The following is a 14935-nucleotide window of genomic DNA, read 5'->3' on the forward strand; positions in this document are numbered from 1 at the left end:
CTCATGATCACGTGCTTGTCAGTATTTGTTTTGCTCCGGCAACCGCCACGTGCGAGGGAAGATATGGAGAAGGGCGACGGTGGAAGGAGGAGGATGGCGGCTGGGGAGGGGGGGGGGGGGGCGGGGGGGGGTGTGTTTAGGTGCCCCTTACTGGGCTGGTTCTCCACTTGGAACTGGGGACTGCTTTCATGATAACCACAGCTCCGAGTACCTCCGTAAATTGTCCTGACATCTTGTTGGTTATCTGAGTTTTCAAATATTGCAGCCCTTGCTAAACAAATTCTTCCATGAACTTCCCAATGCATGCGGCTTCTATCACGTTCCTCTGACTGGATTCTCCTTATTGTTATGGTTGGGCTCCTCTTCTTGTTAACGACATATTTCCATGTTCATATCACCTAAAATGATGTTGAATCAGAAAATGTTGAAGAAATATACCCAAGACATAGAACATTTTGCTAGGGACTGGTTAGAGAGAGAGAGCACAATAGAGAACAGTAAAAGAGTCTAGCCCTTATCATGACATGGACCTCTATTTATAGGAATAGATCAGAGCTATTACAAAGTTATAAATTAGTCCGCTCATTATTAGGTTTGAGTGGGGTTATTTCAGTAATTACAAGAACATTAGAGTATAATAAGGCTGACTACTATATCCGGTCGATGAGAAATTTGTTGACCGCTTGCTACGCATTAATTCCGTTAGTTCACGGTTTAGGCCTTAGTAACTTGTCGATGGGCTTTGGAGTTTGCCGACGTTATATAGGAAATTCTTTGCCACATTATTTTGATCGCCCGACTTCAACGCTTTCTCCGTTAGCATTCAATCCTTTGGTCGTCAATAAGGCGTCCGATCGACCGTTCCTCACTGTAGAACCGTTTGTTTGCCTCAAGATTCGTGCTGACATGTTTTTCATATACATTTTAAATTTATAATTATTAAATATTTTACTTTTGTTGAAGTTCTTTTTATTTTTTTTCACATGTTTAACTCATATTTATATTATTGCATCAATTGATTAAATTTGAAATTTTTAATATTTATTATGTCATTCGGTTCAATCATTAAATGTTGAATTTTACTTTATTCCGGTTCAATGGGCGATTTGTTTTTTACAAACTTTTTAGTACTACTTATGTAGCAATAAATTGTGATTCTGAATAGAACTTTTCATTTGAATTTTTTTTTTCTTTTTTTTTTTGTGCCCGCATGCTCTCATTAATTTTTATTAAAATCATTTATTCTAAATTTTTTTTTTTTAATGTACTAAATTGCATTTCTTATTTCAAATTCCACCAAAAGTTAACATCTCTCTTAACCTACTTTTACGAACGAAAATGCCAGGGTCCTCACTTACTCGGTCCAACCGGAAGCAACCTCCAGCGCCATGGCTTCGAGGGAACTGTGTTTGCCGGATATCATTATGACCTCAACTTCTTAACAATCCATGGTAGGAGCAGATTCCCTGGCCTCAATATATGGTTGAGAAATGGACAGAAAGTTGAAGTTAAGGTCCCTGTGGGATGCCTTCTTATCCAGTCGGGAAAACAGGCGAGTTCTCATATTTTATATTAAAATAATACATTTAATATTTCAGTTCATTCTCATTAGAAGACAATCATTTGTTGATCCAGCTTAAAATTGCAACAAAACAATTGGATGATTTATTTCACAATGTCTCTTGATTCCTAACGTGCATGCTAAACCGCAAGTAAAAAAAAATTGCTGCTGAACTTCATTAAAATCTGCTTGTCTGCAGCTAGAGTGGCTTACTGGTGGTGAATGCTTGGCTGGTATGCATGAAGTTGTTGTGACTGACAGAACTCTAAATTCCATTGAAATAGCACGGCAACAGAACCACAGCCTATGGAGGGTTTCTTCTACTGTAAGTTGCTGGAGTGTATTCCTAAATTTAATTCCAAAAGGATCTATTTCTTATTGTGGCGGGCAATAACATGGCTAATCTGAAACACAACCGAATTTAAAATTAAAAGTTTGTTTGGGATCAGTTTTATTAAAAAAAAAAACATGTTTTTGGTTTGTGTGTATGTTTTTTTTTTTATTTCTAAAAATAAATTAACTTGTCTTTAAGAACACTTAAAATAACATTCAAATATTTTGATTGTTTCTAAAAACAACCACTTCCAACTACGTTTTGTTTCAAATCAAAACATAAATAAAACAAAATAAAAATGAAAACAAAAATGATTCCAAATGCCCCCTAACTAATCAGCATGGTTTTAATTTTTTTTTCATAAACTACTTTGGTTTGATTTATTTAGGTTTGAAGTTTTGGAGAACAAATAATAGAGCAAAAAAATTGTGTTTTTGATGCGTGCTAGAATATTCGTGGTGGTAGAGTAATATATTATCATCTTAGCATTACATGATAATTCAACACGTACTCAGATGATGAAAAATCAACCAGTAAAGACACCTAAAGTTTTTATTTGGAGAACCTATAAAGGAAAGAAATCACAGTGTCTGACCCAGTTGTAAAATTAGACTATAAGTTGATGATTACAGAGACATCTGGTCTCATAGGAGGGAAATGTTACAAAGTCTTTCGAAGTACAACGTCGATGCACGAACGATCTCGTCGTAAAGAAGAGGTGGCGACCAATGATGTTTGGGGTAGGAGAGTGGTGGTCGACAGTGGCGGCGGTAATTGACACTGGTTGGATTAATGTTGCGCTTCAGATCCTTTTCAAAGTTGCAAGCTCTTTTTCAGGCTTTAAGCTCTCCTTCCCTCTTATGAGAGGGGTGGGGCTGGAGTCTTGGCTATAAAAAATGAGAAAATTTGAATCACTTTGATAGAACGACCCGGATAAGTTCTTTTGGTTGGACAACATTTGATGGACATTTAGGTGCCCTAACGATGTTGGAACTGAGCGATCTTGAGCTCGTTGGATTTGGCTTATAGGGACGTTCGATTCAACTATGAACTCTTTGAATTCGACATCCGTTTGATGTTTCAAATATGTCCGGAAAGCTTTCAAAAGTGATTAACGGCTTGATCTGAGCTTGATTTAGCTTGGATTGAACCAATTTTGTTATCATCGATTCTGTCTCGTCAAGCCAGTCAGTTTGATTGTAAGTTTACTGAAATCATATTTTGGATGACTTTTTGTCAAAGCTTGAACATTCTCGCTTAAAAAATTTCCATGAGATTCATGTAATGCATCGAGATACGTGCCGGACGGTGAAAATTTATTGATGGCGTATCAGTTGCCCACTTTCTTCGATGAGATTTTGACAGCTCTTTTTTTCTGATAACCTTTCATTTGCTCTTACAACTTTATCCTTGTGTTATAATTGTATTTGTAAGGTAAACTCATACAAATCCACGCATAACATTTGTCATATGAATAAACAATGAGCGGAAATTGCACAGGCAGAATTTAAAACGCAAAAAGGTGGAATTCAGTTGTTTCTTTTTTTATTTTAATGGTTGAAAACAATTTCTTATCATAAATGGATATGATTTTTTGAGCCTATAAATAGACCAAGGATAAAAGAGGTGGAATCCTTATTTCTGCCTATCATGAGATCTGAGATTTCCTAGAAGAATAAAGTTGTCCCCAACTTGCATAGCAGACGTTCAATGAAATTTCTTTTGTATTACGGTACTAGGCGGTCAGCAGGATTTTATTTCTTAATAAAGCTGTAGAGGGAATTCGCTCCAACCTGTGTAGCAGACAATAAACAAGATCTTCTTTCTTGAAGGTGTAGAGGAAAGTCGTCTCTAACCAGTGTAGCAGACGATAAATGATATATTATTTCTTGAGGAAACTGCGGAGAAAAATCGTTCCCGACATATGTAGTAGGAGATAAATGAGATTTTTCTTAAAGAAGGTGTAGAGGAATGTCATCTCTGATCTGTATAGCAGGGGATTAACGAGATGCTTTTTTGCATGAGTGAGATGAAGAAAGTTATCCACGTCCCTACCAGGCAGGTGACTCGTGATTTTCTTGCTTGTTGCTGCTACACATTCTGGTGGAGATGAAGAAATGTCGGTGTTTTTTTTGTGGCACTTCGAGAGCGAGATTTTCTTTCTTTTATGATGGCGATGTCTAGAGACCCCTGAAGATCAGCAGAAATACTGAAATTTTAGGAAGGTAATGCCGAATCCACTCAAAGACGAGCTGATTTGTTGTAGTCCTTGTACAAGTATATGTAGATCTTTGTAGTCTTTCAATTGCCCGATTTTGCATATTTACATGGTGATGATGTGTATATCTATATGTTTTTCTCAAACTCGATGCAATAAAAATCTGGATGTTGTTTCTAAGGTTACTTTTGTCTTTCCTTCTGAGTTGAAGTTGCTCTTTTGGGGATGATTTTGCCACTTTTGGGATATTTTACCCAACTTTTGGGTTGCATTTTGGCGTGACTTTTTTATAGGCTTATACCTTCTGAAGCTTTTTGGTTTCTCAAGTATGTGGAAATATGCAATCAAAGTTAGCACATGTACTTTATATATAAAAAGAATCACATACCTTTTTAGACTCGTGCCTTCTAAAATTTGTATCATCTTGGGCGTATATCTTCTAAGGCTTATGTCTTCTTAGGCTTATGCCTTCTAAGAGCTTAAAATGTGTCGGTGCTTTCTGAGTGTAGTAGCCTTCTGAGATCTTTGATGTACTTGTGTCTTCTGAGGCTTGTAGCCTTTTGATTTCTTTGACGTACTTGTGCCTCCTGAGACTTGTAACCTTCCGAGGATTTTGATGTACCTGTGCCTTTTGATGTTTGTAAATTTTTGATGTTGTTGATGCACATGCTCCTCTCGAGGCTTGTAGCTTTCTGAGGTCTTTGATGTATCTTTAACTATTGAGGCTTGTAACATTCTGAGGTCTTCGATGTACTTGTGTCCCTTGAGGCTTGTAATCTTTTGAGGACTTTGTTGTACCAATGTCTGTTGAGGCTTGTAGTCTCTAAGGCCTTTGTTGCACCTATTCCTTTTGAGGCTTGTAGCCTTTTGAGGTCTTTATATCTGTGACGTCTGAGGCTTGTAGCATTCCAAGGTTTCTGAGTAGAGATCCTGTCAACCACTTTCTCTCGTAGAATCTTTATAGTGAGGATCATGTCCACTATTAACTTCCCAACGAGACTTTTCTCTTGGGTTCGTCTTCCAGGGTCATGGTAGCTTTCTATCGAGTCTTGCCTCTTGGGTTCGACTTCTTGGAATACCGTATCTTCCCATCGAGTCTTGACTCTAAGGCTCAATTTCAAGGGCATGTTAGCTGCCCATTGAGGCTTGCCTTGTGGGCTCGACTTCCAGATAACTGTATCTTCCCATCAAGTCGTGCCTCTTAGGCTCAAATTCTACAAACATGGTAACTTCCCATCAAGTCTTGCCTTTTGGGCTCGACTTCCAGTGGTACCGTAACTTCCCATCAAGTCTTGCCTCTTGGGCTGGAATTTCTAAAGTATGATAATTTATCATTGAGTCTTGCCTCTTGGGCTCAACTTTTAGGGGTATTGAATCTTCCGATAAATTCTTGTCTCTTTGACTCTACTTTTTGGGGCATGATAGCTTTCCATCGAGTCTTCCCTCTTGGGCTCAACTTCCAGGGGTACCGTATCTTCCCATCGAGTTTTACCTCTTGGGCTTGACGTCCTTGGGTATGACAGCTTCCCATTGAGACTTGCCTCTTAGGCTTGAGCTCCAGGGGTATCATATTTTTCCATCGAGTCTTGAAGAGATTTTTGATCTGGTTGAAAAGGAACTCTAGTACACTGAAGGGGCGTTGAGGAAGTGCTATTTGCGACGAAGATTGCTCATAGTCAAAGATCGATTTTCAAAGACTTGTTGTTTGAATGAAATATGGATGTCTGCTCTACCGCAATCGTGCCTGAGACATTAATGTGAACGATCTTTTCAGACTGGAGTTGCCCCCCAGCCTAGAAGAAGTTATGAAATTGTGAAAGCTTTTGGGTTTGAATGGTGCGAGAAGGCCTCACTACAATCATGCACGGGTCGTTGACATTAACAATCTTTCAAGGCTGCAATGAAGGTTGCCCCCTACATCGAAGAATGCTACAGAGACGATATTTAAGATGCAAAGGAGGTACCTTTGCCAGTTGGATGATTTAAATCATTGGAAATTGAAATAGGGGCTCGATGTCTTAGAGTTGAATATTGTGTCGAATGGTGCTTTGTTTCTCATAGACGATGCAATAATGTGTGCTAGAATATTCTAAAATCCGTGTCATGCATTGAGATATGTGCCAGACGATGAAAATTTGTTATTAGTATATTATTCATACATAATTTATCTGGACTTATCTAACCAAAGAGAGAAATAAAGAAAGGTTGATCCTAAGCTTGTTATCCATAAGTTCTTTTTCTATTTTAGTTAAATCTATACGTAGCAGATCCAAATGAAAGCAAACAAAAATTAGTATTTAAAACCTAATCAAACAAATCCAGATCAGTTTTCTTGTCTTCAACGCTATTACAGTACTTATCAATGGAGGCGGATATTAGGCTAGATAAACCAATGGTTAAATGCATATTTAATCCAAAAATTAAGCCTATGAATGAGTCCCAATAATTCTATTTCCACACTATTATATACAACTAAACTTGAAGTCTCACATCTCGCACGCCTTATCAAATTCAAATTAAAAAAATGAATGAAATCAACATTCATTCACTTTACGTCGGTTCAATTTCAGTTTGTATCTTTTGTTATTTGTTCTTTTTGTTTCCATTGCCAAATTATAATTTGTTTGGAATCAAATCATATCAATTTATGAAAATTAAGCATTTCTTTCTTCTTCCTAGGATATATTTCCTACACCTAATCATCTGTTCTTTACCTCGGTTTTATTGACCAGCTATTCGCACACATTGCTTCCGATGTGGTGCTACAGCCTTTGGGCCACTTTGCTGAGGCGCCAAATGCGAGCAGATATCCTGCCCTATATGCAGGTGAGTATGTAGAACAAGAACTTTCAGCCATCAATCTAAAAGGAAGCAAGACAGTTCACTTAGGCTAAGCTTGATAAAGCTAAAGTAGCTAAAAATTTATAATAAGAATTGATTATTACGGATGTTCAATGATTATTGACACTGCCTCTCTTGTTTTTTTATTAATTTTTCTGTTCCTCATGAAACCTCTTGAAGCAGTGAAATGTTTGTCATTCATGCAAACTACTTGCAGGAAATGGTAACCGCCCCTAATAAAGTAAAAACATGTTTTAATTTTTGCATTTTTTTTATGAAGTTGGCGACTTTTGTACTATTTGCAAATTTTTGATCTTTTATGTAAAAGCTATTAGGCATAATAGCAAATAAAAATTTGTTTTCTTTGGCTAAAAAAACTGCAACTAAACCTATTTTAACCATTTTAGGATTTTAAAAGATACTCTAAATAAAATCTTATTTTGTCGACCTGGCTTAGCATTGAATGGTTGAATGTTAAATTATTATGCTCGTAATAGTCAATTGTGAAGGCTCCAAGCAAACCTCAAGAAATTCATGTTTAATTAAATAATTTTCAATTATGAAGATTTGTGCTTTTTTCTACTTGAATATATTCCTTATAGAAAGAGACTCGTATTCAAATGAATACAAATTGAACAATGCGAGATTCTATAATCAAGAGCTTTTACATTTCGAGATGGAATTAGCATGTAGGGTCTTGCTCTTTCAGAAATTTTCGTTCCTAAATAACATAAGGAAGATTTACATACATACAACTAAATTCTTATGTATTTACATGCACGCTTTGTTTTACTTACTCAATTATCCATGCATGGAACGGTGTATTTTATTAAAAAAAAAAATTAAAAGTATATTTTTTATATGATAGTAAGTAAATATTTTGGTGCTATAAATGTAGAAAAGCAGAGTTTAAATGTTAGATATGTAAATGCATGGGAATTGGGTGGCAGGTATGTAGATGACAAAATAAATACTCTTTTTAGATCAAATCTGAGGTATTTTTTTATCCCCCCAGCCACTGTATCTCACGTTTACATAAAATTTGACATTATGATCACTTTATTTAGGACTGATTTATGACCTTTGGCTCCTAAACAAAGACAATAGTGGATAAGTTTGATATGATGTGTATCGTCATATGTTCAACTAATATCTCACCTCAAATTAATGCCGGATATTCAAGAAGAATCAATATGCTCACAGGGAACAAGAGGAATTAATGACATTGTGTTGCTATGGTCCTCTAAGAATATCAACAAACTAAACGTTAGTAGAAATATGGGTTAAAGAGAAATAATATGAGTGTCAAGAGTTTTCAACTTGATTAATAATCTACTTCAATATGCTCTGCGCACACATGAAAAAAAATAATTAATGGTAAATTGAATGGCAGTGTTGTTATTAGCATGGAGAGGAGTGGTTTTTTTTCTTACAAAAATTAAATTATGATTGAAGTACGTGAAGCACAAAAACCATAGAGCGTGTAGTAAAAATTGAATGGTATGGTATTTAAACGCATTAAATAATTTAGACATGTGATTGTTTCTTATTCTTCATTGAAATCAAAGAGTCACAAAGAAATATACATGCACCGGTGATAAACTAATGCATGTTAGGGCATATGACCAATTAGCATCCCTATAAGCACTAGATGAATCTAATGAATGTTTATTTTTTATTTTTAAATAGAAAACATGTTGTTATATGAACTTCAAAAAAATTTTTGAGGGAGGTCAATGTTTATCAAAGACCAACCCCTTATAATATAAATTTTATACGTGGTCTACAAAAATACGGTGTAATTGTTTCAGTCAGTGTTGACCTAAGTTTGACTGACTTGAATCCTTGGATTTGGTTTTATCATTTGGGTGCACTTAAGAAGCCTAATTGGTTGGCAAAGGTTTAGGCTAGCTCTTAGAATGCCCATTAGCTTTGGTTGTGTTTAATTGGAATTAGACCATCATTGAGCCAATATGGCTCATGGATACTTTTTGGGTCCTAATTGGGTTACGACCTATCGAGGTCCAAATGGGCTCAATTGCTCATGGGCCACGCAAACCTACTAGATTTCTAACTAGCCTTGGTTTTATTATTGATGGGCCAAAATTCAATTTGAGCAAAAATGGCTGATTGGGTTAATTTCCAAATTGGATCAAATTCCAATCAGATCAAATTAAGCCATAATGACCCAAGCATTGGGTCAAACAGATCCATCATGCTTTTATTAAATTTGATTCTAATTTGATTAGATTTAGACTTGGTTTTGGTTAATATGATTCATATGAACTCAATTGGGTTACATTGGGTCCAAGCCCAATTATACATAATTGAGGCTTAATTTTCCTTGCTTTAGGTTCAATTAATCAATATATAGCCTTATTTAGGGAGGTTTAATTGAACTTTAATGTCTTCAACTTTAATTTGTCTCAAATGGACCTAATTGGGTAAATATCTGGTCAAAATTCAATTTGGTTGAATTTGGTTTAACCAATTATGATTGAACCTTAAGTAATTTTTTGCCTCTTTAATTTGTATTTGGATCAAATTTAGTTTAATATGGCTCATGGCAACTCAAGTGGGGCCATAATGAGCTTATGAGCTCATTAGGTTCAATTGGGTACGATTGAGAAGCAATTTAATTTGATTGATTATGAGATGACTTAACAGGGTGCTTACTATAATTTAATTAGCTTTAAATTGACTGAAAATGGTTTAATCCAAGATGATCTTAATGGGTAAATAAGGGTTAAAGGCCTAAATTGATTCAATTGGATTTAGATTTGAGTCGAGATTTTTAGGAAGAAGTCATATATTCTTAAAAATACTTAGGATCAATCAAACCGTACTCATTAAAAAAATTTAAATTGGCTCAAATAACTCTTAATGGGTCCTTTAGTAAAATGGGTTGACTAAGCCTTTAGGTGAGCATAAACTAGTTCAAATTTTATTCTAATGTCATTAGTTTCATTAAGGCAAAATGGGATAGAATTTGTATTGATTTTAATTGAATTTGATTAAAATGACCTTTAATGAGGTGCTTGCTCAAACAAAGTTGACTAAGGGCTTAGAGTCCTTATTTTGAGTCAAATTTAATTCCTAGTATTCTCGTAGACATGTTACAGCTAATAGAAGTCAATATTTTAAAGAAGAAAAATATTAACTTATGGTGGCCATAAGCCAAAAAAGGTTAATTTACCAATTAGGGTTGACCAAGCTTTCTAAGATTATGGAGAAATCTAAGAAATGTTCTAAAGTCAATAGAAAGGTTCTTAAGACATTAAGTTTTATTTTGAGTTAATTGGTTCCAAGGGTCTTAAGGATTTTTAATGGTTAATGTGAACTTAATTGGACATAGATTAGATTTGAAATCCCTTAGTTTCAATCATAAACTTACTTTTGGAGTATTAACTCTGTTGACTGAGCTAGAGTTTAAGTTAAGGCAAATTGACACCAAAGGGATAATTGTGTTTGAGTTAAACCATTCACAAATGCTAAAGAAGCTTACTTAAGGGCCAACAGGAAGAGGATCCTAAGTCCATAGGTGAGGTTATGGGTTTGATCTATTATATCTCCCACAGTAAAAGTGAGGTCAATAAACCCCAATCAAGGTTGATTTTCATTGTACCAATTTATAACCCCTAGTATATTGATCGGCTATTTAGTAATGTGTGTAAGTGCATATGCCAAAAAAGTAATAAAGACTTAGTAGAACATCTTTCACACAAGATTCTCATTATAATTCTTGATAAGTTAGTTACGAATTCATATTTTCCTAGCTTTTATTCAACAATTAAAGTGACTATAAATTTACAATTAATTATTTGATTCTAAATCCAAAACTAGAAAAGAACATGGAACTATGATATATAAAAATGATTTAATGGAATTTCCCATGTTCAAATTTTGGGATTAATTAAATTGTCAATCAAGAACATATTTATTTTCTAAGTTCCTTTAATAATTTAAAGGCCTAGTTTATCCTTATAATTTAATATATACTTATGCAAATTGGTCCGGTGATTGTATTATGAGTTATTGTTTTTAGATTATAAATTTTTAAATATATTTTTATCTTAAAAATTCATCAGCTTGCCTTAATTTTTTGTATAATATTCTTTCAATATTCTTAGATCACATTATTGACCTCATTTTTTAGTTAGCATTTACCTTAGTTTACATCCAATCTCATTTAGACAAGAACCCCCTTTTAGTGCTAACAGATGATTAAATTTTACTCTGATAAGCTGACTTGAAACGAGCTAAAACTTGAGTTAACTCTAGTTTAACGTAAAATTAAAATTCACCTAAACAATATTAAAATCAACCAAACTATATTGAACCAAACATAAACAAACTTAAAACAAACTAAATGTGAGCTAAAAAAACACTTAATTTAACTAATCAGTCCCCTTTAAGAGCTTTCACTCAAAATCCAAAAGATTTTCTCTTCTCGGGTGTGGCTCGTACCTTGACCTAAATTTTCATGACATTAAGACCACTTTAACCAAGTTGTATCACTGGATTCTTTGAAATTTTCTCTTCTAAATGATCTAGGTTTAACATTTTGGCCTTAACCGACCATCACACTTGGTGCACCCGTGCCTCGTAGTGGCACATCCCCACCACACCAATATCAATATGCTGACACATCTCAAATCAGCACCTAGGGTCAGTGATGCACCAAAAATATATGCATTTTTAGACCTATATTTTGTACTCATTTTTTGTGGTATTGCGGTTTAAAGGATAGTATTTTTCATGTTTTCTTACATGTTGTTGATTTTTAAGAATTGAATAAAAAAGGAAGCAAAAATGATGAAATTTGGATCAAAATGAAGCTTTAGAAGAAATGTTCAGCGTCGACGGTGCCAGATTGGGTGCTGATGGCGCCATTTGACAGAGAGCACGGATTAATTAAATGGCTGCTGGATCCGGCGACGCCAGAATGGGTGTCGACGACGCCAGTGTCGGTTCAGGCCCTATTTTTAGAAGATTCGACAAATTTGGGTGCTTTTTGAAGAGTTTTGGATGCACCTATTGGAAAACAGACATTAGGCTCTATTTAGAGCCATAATTGATCAGAAAAGATCCCCCTTCGCGCCCCTTCACACCCTTCAACTGCTTTCCACTCTCTTAAATGTTATTTTACATTCCATATAGCCACTTAAGGTTCATTAGTCATTTATTTTCTTGATAGTTTTGAGTTTTTGTGGTGAGTTTAAGTGTGAATTCTTCTCTAAGAGTGTTGGAGAGGGAGAGAAGTGAGAGATTTTTTGTTCCTACATTTTTGTGAGAGAGACTGCAGAGGATTTTCCTTGAGAAAGTGTTTCAGATAAGTGTTGTTTGTTTATTATTGTTGTATGAACTTTCTTTTATATATGAAATTTATGTTTTTTTATATCTTTCTCATAAAATCTGAGTAGTTTGCTTTATCTTTTTCCATACTTTGAGATATGGTGAAATGAAGAGATAATTTGGATGTGCTAATATTAAAATATAAAATAAATTGTGATAAATAAATTGTATAAAATAAATTGTGATGGTTTTTCAACTATGTCATTAACTTACTTTTTGATCTAGCTAATTAAATTGTTAAAATATGTTGTGAAAAATATGATACAGAAAATAGAGTATGAGTTCTACAGAAGGGTACAGCAGGGTGAGAATCACATTTAATTCCATGAAGAAGTATTTCATTCATGGAGTTAAGTGCAAATAAATAGGGAAATATACTTTGTTAGGTGTAGAATTGGAAATTTTTACAGTGACAGACTAAAATCCCCAATTCAGTCTTAGTGTTTAAGAACTAAAGAGAGAGTTAGTCTTTAGGGGAAGGGAAGTGGGAGCTCTAGAGTGAGAGCCAGTATCCTCCTAGCCTAGCCACAGATTTAGGGACTAAACCTAAAATTAGCCAATGATTTTCTATAACATTAAATCAAGGTAGAGAATTAAAAATTGCTCCTATTTGGCACAATGCATATTTAAACCATTTATTTCAACTCATTTCACCAAAAACTACAAAAAAACTCAGTGTAGTGGGAAAGATGATTTTTTCATATTAGAAAACTTCAACACATAAACATAGTTTAGTAGTTACTGATTTAAACTCTGCATTTAAATTTTGCTAGAATTTGATAATTTAGTTCTGATAGTATCTCAAACATTCAAAATTAGTTACAGTAATTTTATGTAATTTCTGTGAATTTTCTAGTTTATTTATCATTTCAAATTTAAACATTCCTCGTGGGATCGATATTTTAGACTTAAATAGAAAGTCTTATATTACTTGATAAACGATACATATACTTTCGTAGAATTCCTACATTAAGTGATTAACTTTCTTATTCATAAATAACACATCAACATTTTGGCAACGTTGTGAAGGGAAGCCAGCTTTATAAATTTTACACAACTATATTTTCAGGGATCAAGTTTTTGGCGCCATTGTTGGAGAAGGTAACGGTAAATTAAATAAATTTGGTAAATTTTGAAATTTAGAGATAAAATATTAAAAGTCAGAAATATATATATATATATATATATAATTAAAAATTCAATATATATATCTAAGAGTATTTTTAAGCAATTTTTCTTTACTTATTATATTTGTTTATGCAAAATAATGGATTTTAAGGTTTAGTACCTTACGATTCAGAATTATAACGTACTATTAGAAAAATTCAAAAATAAAAAAAAGAAATTAAAAACTTAAATGAAATGGTGAATAAATTAAATAATCAAATAAATGAAAATCGACAAATACTCATATCTTGCTAGTTTTCTTGAAATATGTGCTACTTTTAAATATGATGGAGTGTCTAATGATGCTGTTAGGCTTAGACTTTATCCTTTTTATTAAAGGATAAAACTAAAGCTTGGTTGAATTCATTAGCACCTGTATCTATCAGAACTTAGGGAGATCTATGACAAAAGTTTTTTGCTAAATATTTTCCACCCTCGAAAACTACTAAGCTTAGAAACGATACTACATCTTTTTGTCAGTTTGAAAGGGAATCGACATATAAAGCCTGAGAAAGATTTAAGGATCTTCTTAGAAAATGTCCACACCATGCTTTACCGGATTGATTAATAATTCAAGCTTTTTATAATGGATTAGTACAATCACTTAGATCTATTATAGATGTTGCTGCAAGGAGATCATTAATGTCAAAATCTTTTGATAAAACATACTCTTTAATAGAAGAAATGACTACTAACAATTTTTAATGGCCCTTTGAATGGGTAAATCATTAGAGAGTAGCTACTATTCATGAATCTAATACAATATCAATTTTAGCATCTCAAATTGCTGCTATATCAAAAAATATTGATCAAATTGGAGTGAACTATTCTCAACTACCACTAGTTTTAGAGGAAAATTCACTAGGGCATATAATTGACCCTCAATCCTTTTATGAAACTTTGAATGTTATAAATAGTCGAAATAACAATCCCCATTCTAATTATTACAACCTGACCAAAGAAAAATATGTTGAGATTTTCGTACCTCTTTTATACTGTTTTCAATGATATTGCACTTTAAAGAAAGGTATTTGTGATGTTTTATTGTAGGAATGATGAATTAAGGTCAATAAAGCAAAAAGATGCAAAAAGGAGCGAATTTGGAGCAAAAAGGACCAAAATGTGGAGAATTGCACTAGGGCGCCGACGGCGAGCTTTTCCCAAGGCTACAGGAAAAAATCTTCAGAAGGCCGCCGACGGCGCCATCGAGGCGTGATCAACGGTTATATGTACTTGTACAATGGATAAGGCCAAATTTTGAAGGGGTGCATAAGAAACTCTTGGGAAAACTCATCCACATCTTTAAAGAGAAGATTTTGGCTGAAAATAGAAGAGTCCTGGAGGTTAGATAGGTTCCATTAGTGTGTAGAGAGCTTGCTAGAGCGTGTAACTGTGAGGAATTCTTCGAGAAATTATAAGAGTGGAGGGAAAGTGAGAGATTTCTTCCTCCTTGCTACTT

At 34.2% G+C, this 14935-nt stretch overlaps 1 protein-coding gene across 1 annotated transcript in view; it reads left to right on the forward strand.

Annotated features, from left to right (window-relative positions):
- Positions 1-7214, forward strand: part of LOC110036894 — a 15994-nt gene extending 8780 nt beyond the window's left edge. The window contains exons 5-7 of the mRNA XM_020741444.1: positions 1346-1552; positions 1761-1886; positions 6846-7214. Coding sequence (XP_020597103.1) covers positions 1346-1552; positions 1761-1886; positions 6846-7007 — 495 coding nt within the window. The 3' untranslated portion in view covers positions 7008-7214. The remainder of the gene's footprint in view (positions 1-1345; positions 1553-1760; positions 1887-6845) is intronic.
- The last annotated feature ends 7721 nt before the right edge of the window (positions 7215-14935 follow it).

The sequence above is a fragment of the Phalaenopsis equestris genome, unplaced genomic scaffold (genome assembly GCF_001263595.1).
Source record: "Phalaenopsis equestris unplaced genomic scaffold, ASM126359v1 Scaffold212341, whole genome shotgun sequence".
Classification (NCBI taxonomy): Eukaryota; Viridiplantae; Streptophyta; class Magnoliopsida; order Asparagales; family Orchidaceae; genus Phalaenopsis; species Phalaenopsis equestris.